The sequence below is a fragment of the Neomonachus schauinslandi genome, chromosome 11 (genome assembly GCF_002201575.2).
Source record: "Neomonachus schauinslandi chromosome 11, ASM220157v2, whole genome shotgun sequence".
Lineage (NCBI taxonomy): Eukaryota > Metazoa > Chordata > Mammalia > Carnivora > Phocidae > Neomonachus > Neomonachus schauinslandi.
In genome coordinates, this window is record NC_058413.1 from 91,193,476 (window position 1) to 91,215,712 (window position 22,237).

Here is a 22,237-nt window from a genome sequence, read left to right on the forward strand (position 1 = left end):
TCTGTATCTACATTTAGAATTTTTTTAAAAAATTAATTTCCTGAGGTACAATAGGTTACAAATACTTCATCAAAATGAATGGGAAATTGAACAGGGAATTAAAAGAAAATAAAATTGAAGAGCAGCTTCCCTTAGTAGGAAATGAAGAGGCAGATGTGTTGTGTTCCTCCATGAACCCAACCAGTTTTATGGCCATAAATTTTCTCTTATTTTAAAATAAAAATATTTATTTAAATAGTAGCTCTTAAGCAGACTCTTCAAATAGAATATTTTGGAGTCAGTCAAAATAAACTTGCCTTTTAAGAGACTTACCATAGTAGCCACATCCCAGCCACCTGGCATCTAGGAAGAAGCAATCCAAAGAGAGGAAGAATCCTGTCAGAAAATGTGTTAAATATTGAGAATACAAAGGTAAATTGGACACGGATCCTAATTCACTGAGAAGGTGATATTTAAAGTGAGTATTTGGAAAAATCTTTTTAAAAAGATTTTATTTATTTGAGAGAGAGTGCGCACACATGAGCACAAGCAGGGGGAAGGGTAGAGGGAGAGGGAGAAACAGACTACCCACTGAGCAGGGAGCCTTTCCTGGGGCTCACTCCCAGGACCCTGAGATCATGACCTGAGCCAAATGCAGATGCTTAACCCACTGAGCCACCCAGGTGCTACCCCTGGAAAAATACCTTTTTAAGGAAGATTACTGTCCAATGCAAAAACTCCTAAGGTGATACTTCTGGCATGTTTGAGGATACAGAAAGGGCTACTATACTGAATAAAAGGAGTAAGAGTTTGACTTCTTCTTTGCCGATTTGGATGCCTTTTATTTCTTTTTGTTGTCTGATTGCTGTGGTTAGGACTTCTAATACTATGTTGAATAGCAGTGGTGATAGTGGACATCCCTGCTAAGGTGTTCCTGACCTTAGGGGGAAAGCTCTCTAATCTTTGACAAAGCAGGAAAGAATGTCTAATGGAAAAAAGACAGTCTCTTCACAAATGGTGTTGGGAAAATTGGACAGCCACATGCAGAAGAATGAAACTGGACCATTTCCTTACACCACACACAAAAATAGACTCCAAATGGTTGAAAGACCTCAACGTGAGACAGGAGTCCATCAAAATCCTAAAGGAGAACACAGGCAGCAACCTCTTCGACCTCAGCCGCAGCAACTTCTTCCTAGAAACATCGCCAAAGGCAAGGGAAACAAAGACAACAATGAACTATTGGGATCTCATCAAGATAAAAAGCTTTTGCACAGCAAAAGAAACAGTCAACAAAACCAAAAGACAACTGACAGAATGGGAGAAGGTATTTGCAAATGACATATCAGATAAAGGGCTAGTATCCAAAATCTATAAAGAACTTCTTAAACTCAACACCCAAAGAACAAATGATCCAATCAAGAAATGGGCAGAAGACATGAACTGACATTTTTCCAAAGAAGACATCCAAATGGCCAACAGACACATGAAAAAATGCTCAGCATTACTCGGCAGCAGGGAACTCCAAATCAAAACCTCAATGAGATACCACCCCACACCAGTCAGAATGGCTAAAATTAACAAGTCAGGAAATGACAGATGTTGGCGGGGATGCGGAGAAAGGGGAACCCTCCTACACTGTTGGTGGGAATGCAAGCTGGTGCAGCCACTCTGGAAAACAGTAGGGAGGTTCCTCAGAAAGTTGAAAATAGAGCTACCATACGATCCAGCAATTGCACTACTGGGTATTTACCCCAAAGATACAAATGTAGGGATCCGAAGGGGTACATGCACCCTGATGTTTATAGCAGCAATGTCCACAATAGCCAAACTGTGGAAAGAGCCAAGATGTCCATCGACAGATGAATGGATAAAGAAGAAGTGCTATATATATACAATAGAATATTATGCAGCCATCAAAAAGAATGAGATCTTGTCATTTGCAACGATGTGGATGGAACTGGAGGGTGTTATGCTGAGCGAAATAAGTCAATCAGAGAAAGACATGTATCATATGACCTCCCTGATATGAGGAATTCTTAATCTCAGGAAACAAACTGAGGGTTGCTGGAGTGGTGGGAGGTGGGAGGGATGGGGTGGCTGGGTGATAGACATTGGTGAGGGTATGTGCTATGGTGAGTGCTGTGAATTGTGCAAGACTGTTGAATCACAGATCTGTTCCTCTGAAACAAATAATACATTATATGTTTAAAAAAAAAAGGAAGAAGATAGCAGGAGGGGAAGAATGAAGGGGGCGGAAATTGGAGGGGGAGACGAACCATGAGAGACGATGGACTCTGAAAAACAAACTGAGGGTTCTAGAGTGGAGGGGGGTGGGATGATGGGTTAGCCTGGTGATGGGTATTAAAGAGGGCACGTTCTGCATGGAGCACTGGGTGTTATATGCAAACAATGAATCATGGAACACTACATCAAAAGCTAATGATGTAATGTATGGTGAGTAACATAACATAATAATAAAAAAAAGACTAAAAAAAAAGGAATAAGAGTAAGAGTTGAAGGAGACAAGGACAGACATGTAACACGGGGCAAGATCATGGTGGAAATTGTTAGTAGTTGAGAAAGTTGGACTTTTACTAAGTGAAATGGAGTATCGTATTAAAACATAATACATAATATATACATACACATAAAGCATATATATAATATAGACATAACTACCCTATATATCACAACTATGACACTACCACCTTGATTTGAGAAACTATTGTCTCTTACTAGCATTAACACAAAACCCTCCTAATTAAATGCCTGCTTCATCCATTGCCTCCTACAGTTTATCTCCTAAAAGCAACCAGGACTTTTTTTTTTTTTTTTGGCAAAAGATAACTTTAAGCAAATCAGCAGACCCAGTGTTCCTTCTCTCCTTTATCATGAGTTATGTTCTAGGCTGTTTAGAGAATTTATGATCTAACAAATATCAGAGGTAAGAAGAGTTTTCCTCTAAGTGGGTCACTGGTAGGACACTCATACCCAATACCTTAAACTCCACATTATTGCACCTCTCTTTAACTAATACATGTATCGTGACACTGTAGGATTTGCTAGGGCACATTTCTGAGTCCTATTTTTCAGAAATGTAATTGTTCATTGCCTACACTCACAGGATTTCCATTCTTTTGATCTGTTTTTAATACACCATAACTTCTACTTGAAGCTTTCTTATTTATAATCAGACCTTCTTCAAATGGGAGCCAGGGTTGGTACAAGGATGCCCCTGAAGGGAGCCCAGTGTCTCCTTTTTAATATAATAAGCAGTTGTGGAGTTTTTTTGTTTTTGTTTTTTAAAGATTTTATTTATTTATCAGAGAGAGAGAGCACAAGCTGGAGTGGGGGGAGGGGGGACAGGCAGCAGGCAGAGGGAGAAGCAGGCTCCTCGATGAACAAGAAGCCCGATGCAGGACTCCAATGCCAGGACTCCAGGATCATGACCTGAGCCCGAGGCAGACACTTAACCGACTGAGCCACCCAGGTGTTCCAGTTGTGGAGTTTCTTAGCAAGAATTTAAACCTCAATTTATATAATTAATAATTTTCAGTTTACCTTAGATCCTTTTCCAAAATTCTGCATAATGAAATTTCCCTTTTCTTACCTAATTTAGTTAGTCTAGTACTTTCAAATATTATGCAATATATTGGGAAGAATCTAAATAAGAGATAGAAAGCTAAGAAGATACTTCAAAGAAACCTAAAATTAAAATTTCAAAAGGTATAATCTTAATTTTTATCCATCCCGATATTTAGTGCCTGGCAATCTGTTTCATATTTCTCTTTTAGGAGGTACCATGAAAAAAAAATTTATGGTAACATGAGTTATTGTTTTCTGTTTGGAGACACTCTTTATTTTACACAGTTTGAAACATTCAGTGTCTGATGCTTTTTTACTAATAGGAGGACCCTCTCATATTATAAAATGATGCTCTTCCTTCTCTCCTCACCACATACATATAAGTAGTGTATGTGTAAAAATATACTTATATATGTTTACTTATCCACACACAGATACAAATATATTTATAACATGATTTTAATATCTCAAGGTAATTGCATTGATTTAAAGCTTAAAACAGTGAATTTACTTTAAAAATAACAATTATATTCTATATTTAAACTGAAAAACACAGTCCCTATTACAAATATCTTTTACAAGCTCTTTGTTGGTGGCAGATTGTGTTGATGCTCTATCCAATAGATATTACTCCTTCAAGTATTCTTAATGACAGAAACTTCCTTTTTTGATAGAGGCTGAAAATGGGAGATTCTCATTTTTGTCAGTTTTCCTTGCAGCTGGGTTGGCCATGTGGCATAGCCACATGACTGCAAAGACATAAAGGAAATAATCTATTGGCCTCTAGAGATGATTTACTTCATGCTATAAAGAGATACGTGAAAGAATTCTTTTGCCTTGTTGCTTGCTTTCTTCTTTGGATATATTGGTGTTTAGATGTCATTCTTGGAGCTATGGCAACCATTTTGTGACCATGAGATAACAAGCCTGAGAATGAAGATCAACCAACTGAGGATGGGGAAATGGAAGAGACTGAATTCTTGATGAGAATGATTTGTTGCTGAAGCAAACCTAAGTTAATCTAGTTTTAAGCTTATTGCTAGGTGAGAGAAACAAGCTCCTGTTTAAAATGGGTTTTTAATTGAGCATTCTGTAACTTGAAGCTAGAAACTTTCTAGCTAGTAACATAGGTTGAAGGTTATGTTCCTAGGATATTAAATAAAAAATATGTTACTTAAACAAATGAAAATCTTCGTGAGATTCTTATTCCTTTTTGGGAAACACTGAAGAGAGAAACTAATTTATCATGAGGAGAAGGTGAGTTTGTGCAGATTTAAACTTAAATTTTAACTCTTATCTTTGGTTCCCCTGGACTGTGATCTTTGTTCACTATACCCTATGGTCTTTGAAATGTAAACATTCTCCAATATTTTTTCTTATATTTATGAGAATGCTAAAAGTTTGTATAACACTTAATATGTGCAAAATACTTAAATCAATCAAAATAGTTCTTTCAAGTCTTCCTACTAAGTATAACTCTGACTCAATTTCTTCTTTAATTTTATCCAAGAATTAATCATAATTTTGAGACATACTTTTATTACAAAATATCAATTGCCCAATGGGTAATGGAAAATCACTGAAAGTTCTTAAACTAAGGGTGGTGGGGACAGAGTTTTGCTTTCAAAGCTTATTCTAGCAGCAGTGCCCATGGCTAAATAAGAGGAATTATGTGGGAAAATGCTAGAATAATAGGAGGTACTACAGTTTAGCAGTACAGTTCAGTTAAAATTGAAGAGGCTGTGTGGTGGCTGAGGGACAAAGATAGAGGTCACTATGGTTGTAGATACTATTGCTTAGCACATGAGAAATGTGGAATGTTTTCTGGAGTTTTGTAGCCAAAGAACAACATGATTTTCAGAAATATTCATTGAATTTCTTTTTATGCTCTGCACTGATCTTAAGCCCAGGAGCAAAGTACTAAGCAAGACAGAGGAGATGTTTGTCCTTATAGAACTTATAGTTTATAGGGGAACATAGGACTTAAGGGGAAAAAATGTCTGATGAGTATTATGATGTATTCATGAGGATATAAATAATGACCACTGACATTTATTGACTATTATTATATGCCAGGCACTGTTCTAATGATATTACTAAAGAGAGAGAGAGAAAGATAAAGAGAGAGAAAGAGACAAATCAAGAAACAGACTCTTTTAAAAAATTTTTTTATTGTTATGTTAATCACCATACATTACATCATTAGTTTTTGATGTAGTGTTCCATGATTCATTGTTTGTGCATAACACCCAGTGCTCCATGCAGAACGTGCCCTCTTTAATACCCATCACCAGGCTAACCCATCGTCAAACTCCCCTCCCCTCTAGAACCCTCAGTTTGTTTTTCAGAGTCCATTGTCTCTCATAGAAACAGACTCAACTATAGAGAACAAACTGATAGGTCCCAGAGGGGAGGTGGATGGGGGATGGGTGAACTAGGTGATGGGGATGAAGGAGTGGACCTGGTGTGTTGAGCACTGGGGGCTGTATAGAAGTGTTGAATCACTATATTGTACACCTGAAACTAATATTACACTGTACCTTAACTAAGTGGAATTTAAATAAAAACTTCAAAAAACCTAAAATAAAAATTTAATTATCACAACAATCCAATGAAAGAGATGCTATTTTTGTCATCCTTATTTTACAAAAATGAACCAAAGAAACAGAAATTAAGTAACTTGCCCAAAGTATTATTGGGAGTAAGAGTGGAAGTAGGAAGATAGGATTCATACACATACCCTCCAACTCCATTGCCCCTACTCTCTTCTGTGATGAAAAGAAATTGATAACCCCAGTTACTGAAATGTTGCATAAAATGATAGTAAGCAGGTCAGGTAGAAATTTCCAGTAGGTGATTAAAGTATAAACTTGAGAAGGAACATAGAGAATTTCAAATTATTTTAGAGAAATTCCAGGACAGAGAACAACTGAGTTATTGCAATCTTTGAGAAATTTGAGATCAAGAAATAAGGAAGCCTGGAGGCAGAACCCTTGCAGAAAAAAATGTCCATTTAGGATATGTGAACAAAGAAGAGATGAAACAACACAGATTTCCCTTTAGAGATGAAGGTAAGGGAAAGATGGGACTTTACTTTGAATCTAGAGATGTACAATCCCTAGAGTGAAGTGAAGATGAGTGAAATATTGAGTCCCTAAGGAACTAAAGACATGTCGTGGCCCAGGGTACACAATCTCCTTATTCGTTTACACATAAAATCTGGTCCCTGAGGGAAAAGACTGATCAAGCTTCTACCCTGTTTATAACCAAGTGTGTTATATCCTTAAACTCATTTTAAATCTATGTCCAATAGGTAGTAAATGTGATGATAATAATAAAGGCTTTATTTTTCTCTGCTTCTCAAGAGGACTCAAAGTCATAATCAGAAAGTATGATCAGGAAGATTTCAAGGGTGTATCTGAATTTATGTCAGGTTGAATCCTCTTAGAATCAAAACCTCCCAGCCTGAAATTGCGTTTCCAGGACCATGGGGGTAAATACCAAGGATAAGAGAACATTGAGGTTTTTCTTTTTTTCTTTTTTACTTTTTTATTGTTATGTTAATCACCATATATTACATCATTAGTTTTTGATGTAGTGTTCCATCATTCATTGTTTGTGCATAACACCTGAGAACACTGAGGTTTTTCTGACCTAAGGAGGGTGAGTATCTGAATTCCATTTATAATAACATATTCCTTGTTTTGAGATGGAAGTTCAGAGGTCTGAGATATGCCACTTTCTTTCCCATTTTCTGCATTGACATTCAAGTGAGGCTGGCAAGAGAATGTGTTTGAGGGAGATAAGAGAATGTTCAGAAATTTGGGGGTGCAGGGGATGCAGTATCTCCATCGGTAAGTTCCCTCTCTATGGATGGAACTCTCACTCTTCTGGATTTATGGCTTTTACTCTGTGACGTGGGGCAGTAACTCAGCCTCCCCTAGACCCTGGTCCCTCATTTAGGTCAGAAACCAGTGTTCTTAAATTCTCACTCCATCAAGTGTAACCTGCATTTGAGGCCAGCATGGGGTTGCTAAGGATTCTACCTCTTATTTTACTGGTGAGGAGAGGGTCAAGTGAATGAAGACATAGTGAAATTCGAGACAGATGATTCTGTCCTGGTCCCAACTTCTCCCTTCTCCCTTGGTTTTTCCAGCAGTCGTTTCCAAAGGTCAAGTTCATTGGCCTTGCCTCTCGAGGCTGTTTGTGATGCCCTTTGTTATATTTAGCTTATAAAGGCTTTAATAAAGGGAGAATTAGTGTTCCTCAGGTTCGTGATAGCGGTAAAGGTAGATTCTCTGTGTCTAGTTGGGCTCCTCTCAGGCATCTCCAGTGTATACACTCTCTTTAGTACAAGATCTTTCAAGGAGAGCTGAGTTGTTTCCTTATGTAACCCTATTTTTCTGTGCTCACAGATCCTCTTAGAGAAGAATGGTTCCTGGAAATGCTTATTTTGTGACTGAATTCATTCTGATGGGGCTAACAGACGTACCAGATCTCCAGCTCCCCCTCTTCTGTCTGTTTCTAGTCATGTATGTGGTCACTGTGTTGGGAAATTTGTGCTTGATAACTCTAATTGGGCTGAATTCACACCTCCACACCCCCATGTACTTTTTCCTCTTCAATTTGTCCTTCATAGACCTCTGCTATTCTTCTGTGTTTACACCCAAAATGCTGATTAACTTCTTATCAAGAAAGAATATTATCTCCTACCTGGGGTGCATGACCCAGCTTTACTTTTTTTGTTTTTTTGCTATCTCTGAATGCTATGTGCTGACGTCAATGGCCTATGATCGCTATGTGGCCATCTGTAACCCACTTTTGTATAATGTTGTCATGTCCCCTAAAGTGTGTTCCAGCCTTATGCTTGGTTCATATTTGATGGCATTTTCAGGTGCCACGGCTTACACGGGATGCACGCTGAGGCTGACCTTCTGTGATGTAAACACCATCAACCATTATTTTTGTGACATTCTCCCTCTGCTCCAGCTCTCCTGCATGAGCACTTATGTCAATGAGCTGGTGGTTTTCATTGTGGCAGGCATCAATGTGATTGTGCCCAGTGTCACCATCTTTGTCTCTTATGGTTTCATCCTCTCCAGCATCCTGAGCATCAGCTCCACCGAGGGCAGGTCCAAAGCCTTCAGTATCTGCAGTTCTCACATAATTGCTGTTTCTCTCTTCTTTGGATCCACTGCATTTATGTATCTTAAGCCATCTTCTGCTGGGTCTATGGATGAGGAAAAAATCTCTTCTGTCTTTTATACCAACGTGGTTCCCATGATGAACCCTTTCATTTACAGCTTAAGAAACAAAGATGTTAAAATTGCTCTGAGAAAAACTGTGAGTAGGAGAGTGTTTTGATCAGAAACAGTGTCTCCACTTAGTCACAGGACAAGGAGTTTCTGTTTGTAATTACAGCAATTTTATTGGCAGCCTGCTTATCCTATTTCTTTCTTATCATGTTGAAGGAGAGTTGAATCTTCTCTCAATAATTTATTTTTGCTTTTTGTAGAGTAGGTTTCTCTTTCTTCACCATTTGCACACTTTCTTCTCCCCTTTTTTCATTTAGTAATAATACATTTTTTAAAGATTTTATTTATTTATTTGAGAGAGAGAGAATGAGAGACAGAGAGCATGAGAAGGAAGAGGGCAGAGGGAGAAGCAGAACCCCTGCTGAGCAGGGAGCCCAATGTGGGACTCGATCCCGGGACTCCAGGATCATGACCTGAGCCGAAGGCAGTCGCTTAACCAACTGAGCCACCCAGGTGCCCCATTAGTAATAATATTAAGAAAGAAATTTATGGGACATCTGGGTGGCTCAGTCGTTAAGCATCTGCCTTCAGCTCAGGGCATGATCCCAGGGTCTTGGGATTGAACCCTACATTGGGCTCCCAGCTTTGCGGGGAACCTGCTTCTCCCTCTCCAGCTTCCCCTGCTTGTGTTCTCTCTCTCGCTGTTTTTCTTTGTCAAATAAATAAATAAAATCTTTTTTAAAAAATTATCTATTTATTATTTATTATTATTATTTTTTATAATTTTGAACTTATAGTTTTCTTTCTGGAAATAGAAGACTTGTCTACAAATGATCAAATCAAGGAACATTCGGGTGACATACTGTCATTAAGGATGTCTTATCTGCCACTTGCACTGGCAGCATGAAGGGGACAATGTGTTCCTACTCTCACCCTTCCAGCATTCACTGAACAAGAATGTGTTCCCTTTAACGCCAGAGATGGAAGGTTCCATAAAGACTGTCAAGTAGAAATGACTTTGCATCTGTAAACACTGTGCATCATGCCTTCTTTTGCAAAGAGTTTTCTTACCTTTGCTTGGTCAACCCTGCACATAACAGGTTGTCAAAATATGTTTATTGCATGGATTGGAAAGTAAAGCTCAGAGTAGCTAGTGACTTAGAGTTGTCTCTCTTCTAAAGGAAAAAGTCTAAACTCTTAGTCTTCTGACTTCAATCTACCACTCTTTGTAGTGTACTTTGCTTCTACTTTATTCTATTACTTTTTGTTTCCATAAGCATGGAAAACAAGAAAGCATTTCTAATTTGAAAATTGATTGTGCTTTGTTCCAGGATGACACATGAATTTCTCTCAGGGTGGGTATTTCTTTTGTTTGTTTGTTTAGGAGAACAATTTGATTTTTTTTTAATTTTTTTTCCATTGAGGAAGGGAAAGCTTTTGGGGCAAGTACAGTTCAGAAATGATCGGCTCAAATGAAATGTTACTTTTTCAAAATTAAAGCAAAATGAATTTGGTGATGGGAGTTAAGGAATACACTTGTGATGAGCACCGAGTGATGTATGGAAGTATTGAATCACTATATTGTACTCCTGAAACTAATATTACACTGTATGTTAACTAACTGGAATTTAAATAAAAACTTAAAAAAATAAAATGAATTTGGGATGTTTGCACATACATGTAATTCACACAGCAAGGCATAGGAGGGAAAGGAGTCCAGAACATATAATTGGGCCAGGGCTCAACAAGACACTTGGCCAATAAATATAAAGTCTCGGTGTGCAGAGTGGTCATGAGGATTTAGAAACCACGTTTCCAAATCAGTTTTAATCCTGCTCTTTATAGTGGTATAAAAATACAGTTTATAAAGCTTTCATAAAATTTATAGTGTACAGTGAATGTACAGCTGTAGTGTTTGGAGGAATGAAAGTGAAAAGCTGTCGTCACATTTAGGGAACTAGGTAGATAGAAGACATTTCAAAAGATAAAGCAGTGAATAGTGATTAAAACTCAATTTAGGAAGAAGGAATCCAGAAAGCAAAATGATATATGATAAAAGTCCATTCTTATGATTCTCCTCCTCTTCCTGGAAGGCTCTAGAAATATTATGGGGATCACAGGATTTCTCAAGTTATTTGATAAAAAAAAAAGTTAACCTCCCCAGGACCTGGGGACATGAGAACAACTAATTCACTCCTGTTTTTTGCTGGCTTCTATATGCTACTTCTTACAAATTTAAGGTACAGAACCCTCAAGTTGCAATTAGGAAAGCAATGATAATTTGAAAGAAACTTTCAGTGAGTACAATAGCCAAACTGTGGAAAGAGCCCAGATGTCCATCGACAGATGAATGGATAAAGAAGAAGTGGTATATATATACAATGGAATATTATGCAGCCATCAAAAGGAATGAGATCTTGCCATTTGCAACGATGTGGATGGAACTGAAGGGTGTTATGCTGAGCGAAATAAGTCAAACAGAGAAAGACATGTATCATATGACCTCACTGATATGAGGAATTCTTAATCTCAGGAAACAAACTGAGGGTTGCTGGAGTGGTGGGGGGTGGAAGGGATGGGGTGGCTGTGTGATAGACATTGGGGAGGTTATGTGCTCTGGTGAGCGCTGTGAATTGTGCAAGACTGTTGAATCACAGATCTGTACCTCTGAAACAAATAATGCAATATATGTTAAGAAAAAAAAAAAGAAGAAGATAGCAGGAGGGGAAGAATGAAGGGGGGAAATTGGAGGGGGAGACGAACCATGAGAGACGATGGACTCTGAAAAACAAACTGAGGGTTCTAGAGTGGAGGGGGGTGGGAGAATGGGTTAGCCTGGTGGTGGGTATTAAAGAGGGCACGTTCTGCATGGAGCACTGGGTATTATGCACAAACGATGAATCATGGAACACTACATCTAAAACTAATGATGTAATGTATGGTGATTAACATAACAATAAATAATTTTTAAAATCTTTAAAAATAAATAAATAAATAAATAAAGTTATAAAAAAGAAACTTTCAGTGAGTAAATCAAATTATGACAATGTCTTTTCTGTAATAGGATGTCAGATTATTTTTCTTTTGAGAAAAGAGGCAAAAAATTTTTACTCTAAAAAACCTTGATCTTAACCAAGGGATAATGTCAACATTTTGTAAGATAACTTTAATAATATTTTCAATTTTACTTGTTTTCTAATCTCCACTTAAGATTTAGATATTGTGAAAGTTGGCATGACTGGTGTGTTTGCCTGTTTGTTTGTAGATGTTTTTCATGACTACTCATAACCACATCTCCTGACTCCAATATTAATATGCTTGATTTTCACTTAAGTTTATTTATATAAAATGATTGATCTAGGTTGGTGTTTTCTTTCTTTCTTTTTTTGTTTATTTACTGTTCCCCCCCTTTTTTTCTTTTCTTTTTTTTTTAGAGAGGGAGGGGAGGAGGGGTAGAGGAAGAGAGGGAGAGAGAGAATCCCAAGCAGGCTCCCCACCCAGAATGGAGCCCCACGCAGGGCCCAATCTTTTGACCCTGAGATCATGACTTGAGCCAAAATCAAGAGTCAGATGCTCAACCAAGCGAGGCACCTTAGGTTCCCCTACTGTCTGTTTTGATAAAATTGTTTTCCTTACTGAGATTGAAGTGTATCTACGTAAGTAAATAATACCTGTGCTATTTGGGGACCTCTATAGACATTGCAGAGGTGTGTCCGCCACTCTGTTATATATTTATCACTATCTGAGGTGGCCCCAAGTATGTGTGAAACCTGGTCACTAATCTTTCATTTGAGAAGTCTGAAAATATAAATTAAATTTGTTTCATTTTTAGAGAGGTAAGCTTTCTTTCAAATTAGTTTCCATTTTTTCAGATTATTTTTGAAAAAAGTAACAAAAGTTTAAATAAAACTTGTAAAATCTAGGTTTGGCAAAGTTTTAAAGAAACTTAGGGGCACCTGGGTGACTCAGTTGGTTAAGCGACTGCTTTAGGCTCAGGTCATTTGAGCCCTGTGTCAGGCTTCCTGCTCAGCGGGGAGTCTGCTTTTCCTTCTTCCTTTGCTCTTCCCCGCGCTCATGCTCTCTCTCTCTCTCAAATTAACAAATAAATTCTTTTTTTAAAAAATTTTTTTGAAGATTTTATTTATTTATTTCAGAGAGAGAGCAAGAGAGCACACAAGCATGAATGGGGGGAGGGGCCAAGGGAGAGGCCGAGGGAGAAGCAGACACCCTGCTGAGGAGGGAGCCTGATGCCGAGCTCCATCCCAGGACTCTGGGATCATGACCTAAGCCGAAGGCAGACGCTTAACCAACTGAGCCACCCAGGCACCCCAAATAAATAAAATCTTTAAAAAAAAAAAAAAAAAAACTTATTTTATAACTTTTAGTTAGCAACTCAAGCTCTATTTGGACTTCTCTCAAAGGAAGGGAATCAAGTTAGGGTGTTTTATGTGTAAAACAAAGTGTTATCCTTAACAGTTTTTTTTTTTTTTTGAGTTATCTGAATGGAATGAATGAAATAATGAGAGAAATATATATATAACTGTACTGAAATTTTACAGCTGAAAGTTAAACAGGTAAGACATGAGATTCGCCTGGGCCTGTGAACTAGGACAGAGCTGTTTCTAAGTCAGTGTGAACACTTCTAGTTTCAATGCTTAATGGAAAATGGTCCTCCTAGTTAAAGAAAGTTCCCTGATTACATCCTGATTTTGTTTAATGGACACTTTCTTTAAGCAAGCTGCTATTGCTGCTCAGGATCAAATTTGGAATGATTAGAGTGTACTATAGTTAAAGGTTGATAAAGCAGAAGAAAAAGGGGTTTTGATTTCTATATTCCTTTAATTTCTGAACCCCAAATTTATAGATCTCCATCATCCACTTATGTTTATACTGCCTTCCTACACACACGCACTCTCACATACACGGACTTCAAGTCTTATATTTTATAAGATCACTGTGTAATAACTAAGGCATGGGATGCAACCCACTTTTTTATAAAGTTTTTACTTAAATTCCAGATAGTTATCATAAAGTGTAATATTGGTTTCAGATGTACAATATAGTGATCAACACTTCATGCAACACCTGGTACTCATCACAACAAGCATACTCCCTAATTCTATCATCTATTTAATCCATCCTCCCACCCCCCTCCTCTCTGGTAACCTTCAGTTAATGTGTTGTTGGATTTGGTTTGCTAGTATTTTACTGAGAGTTTTTGCATCTAGGTTCATCAGGGATATTGGCCTGTAGTTCTCTTTTTTAGTGGGGTCTTTATCTGGGTTTGGTATCAAGGTAAAGCTGGTCTCATGAATTTGGAAGTTTTCCTTCCTTTTTTATATTTTGGAATAGTTTAAGAATAGGTAGTAATTCTTCTTTAAATGTTTGGTAGAATTTGCCTGTGAAGCCATCTGGCCCTGGATTTTTGTTTGTGAGAGTTTGATTACTGATTCAATTTCTTTGCTGTTTATTGGTCTGTTCAAATTTTCTAGTTCTTCCTGTTTCAGTTTTGATAGTTTATATGTTTCTAGGAATTGTCCAATTTGTTGGCATATAATTTTTCATAATATTCTCTTATAATCCTTTGTATTTCTATGGTGTTGGTTATTTCTCTTCTGTCATTTTTTATTTTATTTATTTGAGTCCTTTTTTTTTCTTGATGAGTCTGGCTAGAGGTTTATCAATTTAATTGATTTTTTTTTTCAAAGAACCAACTCCTGGTTTCATTGATCTATTGGTTTTTTGTTGTTGTTGTTTTAGTTTTTATATCATTTATTTCTGCTCTCATCTTTATTATTTCCTTCCTTCTGCTGGTTTTAGGTTTTGTTTGTTCTTTTTCTAGTTCCTTTAAGATGTAAAGTTAGGTTGTTTATTTGAAATTTTTCTTGCTTCTTGAGGTAGGCCTGTATTGTTATAACTTCCCTCTTAGGACCACTTTTTCAGAATCCCAAAGATTTTGGACCATTGTGTTTTCATTTTCATTTGTTTCCATTTTTTTATTTCTTCTTTTATTTCTTGGTTGACCCATTCATTGCTTAGTAGGATGTTCTTTAACCGCCATGTATTTGTGGTCTTTCCAGATTTTTTCTTGTGGTTGACTTCTAGTTTCATAGCATAGTGGTCAGAAAAGATGCATGGTATGACTTTGATCTTCTTGAATTTATTGAGGCTTGTTTTGTAGTCTAATATGTGATCTATCCTGGAGAATGTTCTGTGTGCACTTGAAAAGAATATGTATTAAGTTGTTTTAGGATGGAATGTTCTGAATATATCTGTTAAGTCCATCTGGTCCAGTGAGTTATTCAAAGCCACTGTCTCCTTGTTAATTTTCGGTTTAGATGATCTGTCTATTGATGTAAGTGGGGAAGAAAAGGTAGTTTTATACATTGCTTGCAGAGATGTGAATTATTATAGTCTTTGGAAAAAACCATCTGATATTAATTAAAAGAACATTCTGGGAATTTATACCATTGAAATAAAAGTACTGGTACATCAAGATGTATGCACAATGATGGCTATTTTACCATTGCTTTTGGTGGTAAAAGAATGGAAAAATAATGGATTTCTCAATGTGGTGTTGTTGGATAAGTTATGATATGTCTAAACATAGAATTTTGGAAATATTTTAATGCACTATTATTAAATGACAAAAGCAAGAGGTCAAAAAATATGCAGCTATGGTCAATTGTAAGGCCCCTATAAATCTATTTGGTTATATCAGCAATTAGGAAAATAAGGAAAGAATTGTAAGTTGTAAACATAAATAATTGGGGCATGATGGATGAAGGGGAACTAAGACAGGAAAGAGAATGCCAGGAAAAAGGTCCAGGAAGTGGTGTGTCTAAAAGATACAAAGAATGCATCATATGATCATGTGTGCGAGGATATGTATGTACATGTAATATTGTATAGGTGTTTAAAATATTATTAGCTATGTGTTAGTTGTGCCTAAAGCCAAAGAAGCACTAGGGGAAAGAAGAGAGAAAAGATCTCTACCTCATTTGTGCTAGAAGAATGTACAATTTTGAGTAGAATATTGAGCTTCCAAAGACACCAGGGTATAAGCATTTTCATCTGTGTACAGTTTCATACACCTGTCCTTCCCAAAGGGTTTGAACTATGGAAAGTCTCCTGGGAAAGCCCCTGTGTCAAACCCCCAAGACCTCCAAGCTCAGAATAAGATCACATACATGATGCTCCCTGTTATTATGTTGAAAACAAAGAGTGCTGTTTATATTCTTTTTTTAATAGTTTAATGATCCCCTTTGGGGAAAATCATTATTAAAAATAATGATCTTTATCTGAATGAGTCTCAGAACAAGTCCAAGACTGAGATTATAAATGCTCTGAGCCCTCCACGTAAACAGAAGACGAAGTGTTTGGTTCAGCTCTTTTACTGCCCACAGCAACAGAACTTTCCTTTTGGAGAGCAGTGTTGGAGAGGAAACCACAAGGCAGTTGTGATGCCACTAGGCAAAGAAGAGTAAGCATTGAACTCTTTATGTTTTTATGTCTTTCAAACCCCAGAGCCATGGAAAGCAAAAACTTTTCTGCTTTTACCAACTCTAGCCCTGATGATTACAGGGCTGCATAGGAAGAAAATAGAGATTATAAGTAGTGCTGAGATTATGGGGTTTGCAGAAGGATTGCCTCCAATCCTTAGAGAATTTCCTATGAAGGAAACCCAGCTTCCATTCCTGACTTAATGACTTTCTTGATATGTGTGCTTGGGAAACCAAAGAGTCTCTGCAAGTCTGTTTCTCCAATTCTGCTATGGACATGCGCTCATGATCTCCACCCTATACAGTGTCCAGTCTGTATCTGTGGCCAGCACAGGTAGCCAAAGTGTGGTGATTAAAGATTAACAAGTACAAACTGGAAGAAACGAAGGAATAAAAAGTATTAATGGCAAATTGAAGCAGAGAAAAGATGAGAAATATCTATACTTCATCCCCTCTTGAAATATTTCTTCCAGTGTTACTTGAAACTATGTTGATGCCTCCCATCTACTTGTCTTCCTTGTATGAGCAGAGCCAGATCCCAGCTTCCTGTAAAGTAGTTAAACCTCAATAGAGTCCATTGGCTTCTTGGCTCCAGAATAGACTGGGCATGGGATTGCATAGGAAATCTGGATTCTGCCTCAATATGATTCTACTCTCCTATCTTTCAGATCCTACTGGAAGAGCATGGATATGGGAAACAGTTCCTTAGTCACTGAGTTTATCCTTATGGGTTTAACCAAATATTCAGAGATCCAGCTGCCCCTGTTCTTCCTTTTCCTAGGAATCTACATTGTCACTGTGGCAGGAAACATGGGCTTGGTCACTCTAATAGGACAGAATTCTCACCTCCACACCCCCATGTACTACTTCCTCTTCAATTTATCCTTTATTGACCTCTGTTACTCTTCCCTCATCACCCCAAAACTGCTGGGAAACTTTGTGTCTGAGCTGAACACCATTTCCTATGCAGGATGCATGACTCAGCTCTTTTTCTACTGCTTCTTTGTCAGTGCAGAGTGCTATGTATTAACAGTAATGGCCTATGATCGCTATGTGGCCATTTGCAAGCCCGTGCTGTATACAGTCACCATGACCCTTAGGTCTGTTCTCTGCTGGCTGTGATTGTATATGTGGGGGCATTTATTGGTGCCTGGGCCCACACAGGATGCATGCTGAGGCTGACCTTCTATGATGCCAACACCATCAACCACTACATGTGTGACATCCTCCCCCTCCTGGAGCTCTCCTGCACAAGCACTCACGTCAATGAACTGGTAGTTCTCATTGTTGTGGGCTTTGATGTTGGCGTGCCCAGCTTCACTATCATTGTCTCTTACACTTTTATCCTCGCCAGCATCCTTCACATCCGTTCCACTGAAGGAAGGTCCAAAGCCTTCAGCACTTGTAGCTCACATATAATTGTCGTTTCTGTTTTCTTTGGGTCAGGGGCATTCACGTATCTTCATCCTTCTTCTATTTTGTCCATGGACCAAGGGAAAGTGTCCACCGTGTTCTATGCCATTGTGGTGCCTATGCTCAATCCTCTGATCTATAGCTTCAGGAACAAGGAGGTTAAAGTTACCCCCAAAAAAAGCTTGAATAGAAAAATATTTAATAATACTGAGCCAAAGCAGTATTAATTAATGTAAGAAAATACAGCTTTCTCTTAAAATTCTTTTTATTCCTCTATAGAGGTTTTTTTTTTTTTCATAGAGAAAGAAATGAGGTCTAATAGAGTGTTGGACTTGGAATTAGAAGGCCCAGGTTGAAAACTGCAGAATAGGGGCATCATATTACTTTACAGGGTTATTGGGATGAATAAATTAAGTCAAATGGATGTTTGTAGAATAGTATCGGGGGCCTAATACTATGTTTTCTCCTCTCTTCCTTCTTCCTGTCCTTTCTCTCTCTCTTTCTTTCTTCCCATTGTTTTCCTCTTATACTTTAGAGGGAACATTCACAGACTCTTTTCTCTTCCTGTGATCTCTATCATCATGAATGGCACCATCCTTTACTCAATTGCTCAGATCCCAAACTAGTATTTTCTTTGATTCCTCTCTCTTTGCTTGTCCTCCACACCCAATTTATTAAGTGTTGTTCTCCTCATGGCACTATCGTTTGTCATCTGGAAACCAGCCTCCTGACTAGCCTCTCCCTCTCTTATCTTTACCCCTTGAACCACTCTCTGCACTGAAACCAGAGTGCTCTTTCCATGCTTCCAATAAGATCTCATTTACCTTAGTTTACTCTGTTCACTGCAGTTTTCTTCAATGTAAAACCAAGCTCCACATTATGTCAAACAAGGATCATATCTTGACCTTGGTCATGTCTCCAGCCTGATTCTCTGTTATTATATCCCCTCCTCCCTGCCTTTTTTCTGGTAGTCTACTAAAGTCACACTGAACTTTCCCAAATTTAATAAACTATTCTTTTGCACATTTTCCCACAAGCTCTTCGCTCACCCTGGAACACCCTCATGTACCCTCTTTGCCTCGCTCAACCTGTCCATCCCTCAGGTATTAGGTTATCCAGAACCTCTGGGAAGTCTTTTCTGGACAGAAGGGTGAGATTAGATGACCTTCAGATATATCCTGGTAGCATTCTGTGCCTACCCTATTGAGGTACAGATCCCATTGTACTGAAATTCTTTTTCCTTTCAAAGTACAATCTGACTCCATTTATTTAATTATAAGAAAACTTTAAGAAACTCATTTGCATGAAAATTTACAGTTAACTACAAAGGAGTAGGTTATGTAAGAAAGACATATATTTATACAAGTTGCCTTCTTTAAAATCTTAAGAAAATCATTTGAGAATGTGTAGAGTAGGGGGTTTCTCTTGTTTTTCTTTGCCTGCCTTTCCTTGAAAATTCCTTTTCGCTCATGCTTCCTCCATGGTTGGTTGGTTATCTATCTATCATCTATCATCTATCTATCTATCTATCTATCTATCTATCTATCTATCTATCTATCTATCATCTATCATCTCTATTTTTCCAGTACACTCTTATTACCTCTGTTTTCTGTTTATGCTTCAGATATCACCTGAAGGGAAACAGCTGCCTAACCCGTCTTATAAAGTTTAAGTGCTCTGTCCTGTATTTCTCAGAGTGAAATAGTCAGGCCTGCCACAGTAATAAAAACAATTTTCACATGCTTTTATAATTACCTGATTATATGTCTTCCCTGTGAGGAAAGGTACCATGTATATTTATTCTCTATTATACTCCCAGTGCTTAGCAGGGTGTCTAGCACTTAGTAAAGCCTCAGCAAGTATTGGTGGGTTAAATCAATGCTTGCTATATGACTTTAAATTTTGAGTCAAAAAGGAGATCTTTGGGGAGAAGAGTCATTCAAAGAATTGTTAGCATTTCTTCCTCCTAGAGTGAGTTTCCCAATACTTTGTTTTCACATTGCTTTTCTTTTCCATTTTCTCTTAAAGCACAGTGACGGAAAACAGAGATTGATTTAGTTTTATATAAATGGCTGTGTGTATTCAGGAACTGGGGGAAGGGAGGCATGAGTTGGGAAGACTTCCAGCAGCAAGGTAGAGTAAGCTCACAGTTTCTGGTGTCAGACTACCTGGGTTTAAATCTCAGCTCTGTAATCTGCTAATTATGTGATTCTGAAAAAGTTACTTAACATTTTAAGATATCTGTTTCTTCAACTCTAAAATGAGAAAAATAATAGTATCTACTTAAAAGGGTTTTTGCGAAGATCGTTATCCATTTGCTTGGGATTCGAGCTATAGTAAATGGGGTATAGTTTAGGGTTTGCCACCATATAGTAGTGCCATTTCATTACAGAACCTCAGATTAGTAACCTGCAAAATAAGAGGCTTGGCTTGATTATGCCAAATATTCCATCTATTTAAAAAATCTTGTGATAATTGTGTCTCAGTTGTTGACTTATACACTACTAGGTTTGAACTAGATTAATGATTCACAACTTGGGTATATGTCAGAATCATTCAGGAGACACTTATGATCTCCTAGTTCCATCTCAGACCTACTCAATTAGAATATATCTATGGGCAGGGTTCAGGAATATGCATCTTTAAAATTCTTTTCAAGTGATTATGATGTTATAGTGTAGATAACTGGTGATTTGGGACTTTCCACTTTTTTTTTTTTTGAACATGACCAAAATTTATTTCTCATATACGTACAATCTTATATAGGTTTTCTTTTTTCTTTTTTTATTATGTTATGTTAATCACCATATATTACATCATTAGTTTTTGATGTAGTGTTCCATGATTCATAGTTTGCATATAACACCCAGTGCTCCATTCAGTACATGCCCTCTTTAATACCCATCACCTGGTGGTGGGTATTAAAGAGGGACTTTCCACTCTTAATATTCTGTGATTCTGAAACTGTCTCTGGACAGGGAAATATGTGGACACTCATAAACTTTACCAGAAAGGAGATTTTTCTGGTGTCAGGAAAGTTAATTAACTATTTCAAGAAGGAAAAAGAGGTCAGTATCGTTCACTGTTGTGCAAATGTTGTGAGAAGTAAGCATCAGATCATGTCCTGTACTGAGAATTTACAAACTTGGCAAGTTTATGGAAATGGTAGAAGTAGAAACCCGAGGAAAAAGAGGAAGTAGAAAAATATGCTTAGCTTACTCGCTTAAAATGTATTAGAATAATAGATCAGTGGGAAAACATACAAAACCTTGAACTAATCTCATGTACATTTAAGTATTTAGAATATGATAAGGTGGCATTTCAAATTAGTAAGGAAATGTTAGATTTTTATAAATACTGTAAAACAATGTATTTTGTATTTAGAAAAAAGTGCAATTAGATATATACTAACGTATATGCCAAAATAAATTCCATGTGTCCTAAAAATTGAACATAAAAATTTTTAAGTATAAAAGAGCTAAAGAAAATATATGTGAATATCCATCTAATCTCAGGGAAAAGATAGAAGAAACCATAAGAAACACTTTTTTTAACCCAATAGTGAAAACTTCTGTAAATATAAGAATAGCAAATAAAAGGTATTAACTTTCACCTTCTACTGTATGGTCAATTAGGTATCTTGGTGGACCCCATTCCTATAAAATGACTAGATCCTCAATAAAATATAATACAACTTTTATATGTGGTAGATACCATATACAACCATTATTAACCTCCCTTTATAAATGAGGAAAGGGTGGAACTTAACTAAACTTGCATGATTATGCAACTAGTAAGGTGAGCACTCAACTTTGAACCCAGGCTATCTGGTTCCAAAGTTCCTGCTCTTCACCACTCTGGAATACTGACAATTTTATAAAGCACAAAAGAAGAAAACTTAAGCAATATATTTCATGGCTTAAATACATAAAAAAATACAACTACTAAGAATACCAGGACATTTTAAACATAAAGGTCTGTGTAACAGTGATATCTGGGCAGACCAGAGGGAGAAGAAAAGGTAAAAGAGCACAATCATTCATTGGTACTTGGTAATATTTTAGTTCTTTATATGGATTGTAGTTTCAAGTTTTTTATTTCATTACTATACTTTATAATTTACATTTATCTTATGTATAGGAATTTTAAATGTCTAATATTGAAAAATAATTTAAAAATAGGCTTAAAATTAGGAGACTATTGCAAAATATGAGCCAATAATAAATATTCTTAAAAATCAATAAGAAAGAGATCAATGTTCTCAGCATATAAATACAAGGGCAAATTATAAGAAAAGGCAATTGTTTAAGATAAAAGTACAAATGGTTAGCAAATACATGAAAAAATTCAGCCTTAAATTTAAAACGACAGTGAGATGTAATTTTATTCTACCAAATTGGCAAAGATCTGAAAAATAGATCCAGTCCTGGCTGGGATTATAGACAAAAGATATCTCATATACTTGTAATAAGAATGAAATGTATGACTTATTTAGATGAC

At 37.1% G+C, this 22,237-nt stretch overlaps 2 protein-coding genes across 2 annotated transcripts; both read left to right on the forward strand.

Moving 5' to 3' along the window:
- Positions 1–7,998: 7,998 nt before the first annotated feature.
- Positions 7,999–8,931, forward strand: LOC110586208 (olfactory receptor 8B3-like). The gene has a single exon (XM_021696395.2). It carries the CDS (start codon positions 7,999–8,001, stop codon positions 8,929–8,931), a length of 933 nt encoding a protein of 310 aa, XP_021552070.2.
- An 8,077-nt stretch (positions 8,932–17,008) lies between these two features.
- LOC110586435 (olfactory receptor 8B8-like) lies at positions 17,009–17,964 on the forward strand. The gene is given in 2 exon segments (XM_021696639.1): positions 17,009–17,423; positions 17,426–17,964. Coding segments are annotated over 2 exon segments (954 nt in total).
- The last annotated feature ends 4,273 nt before the right edge of the window (positions 17,965–22,237 follow it).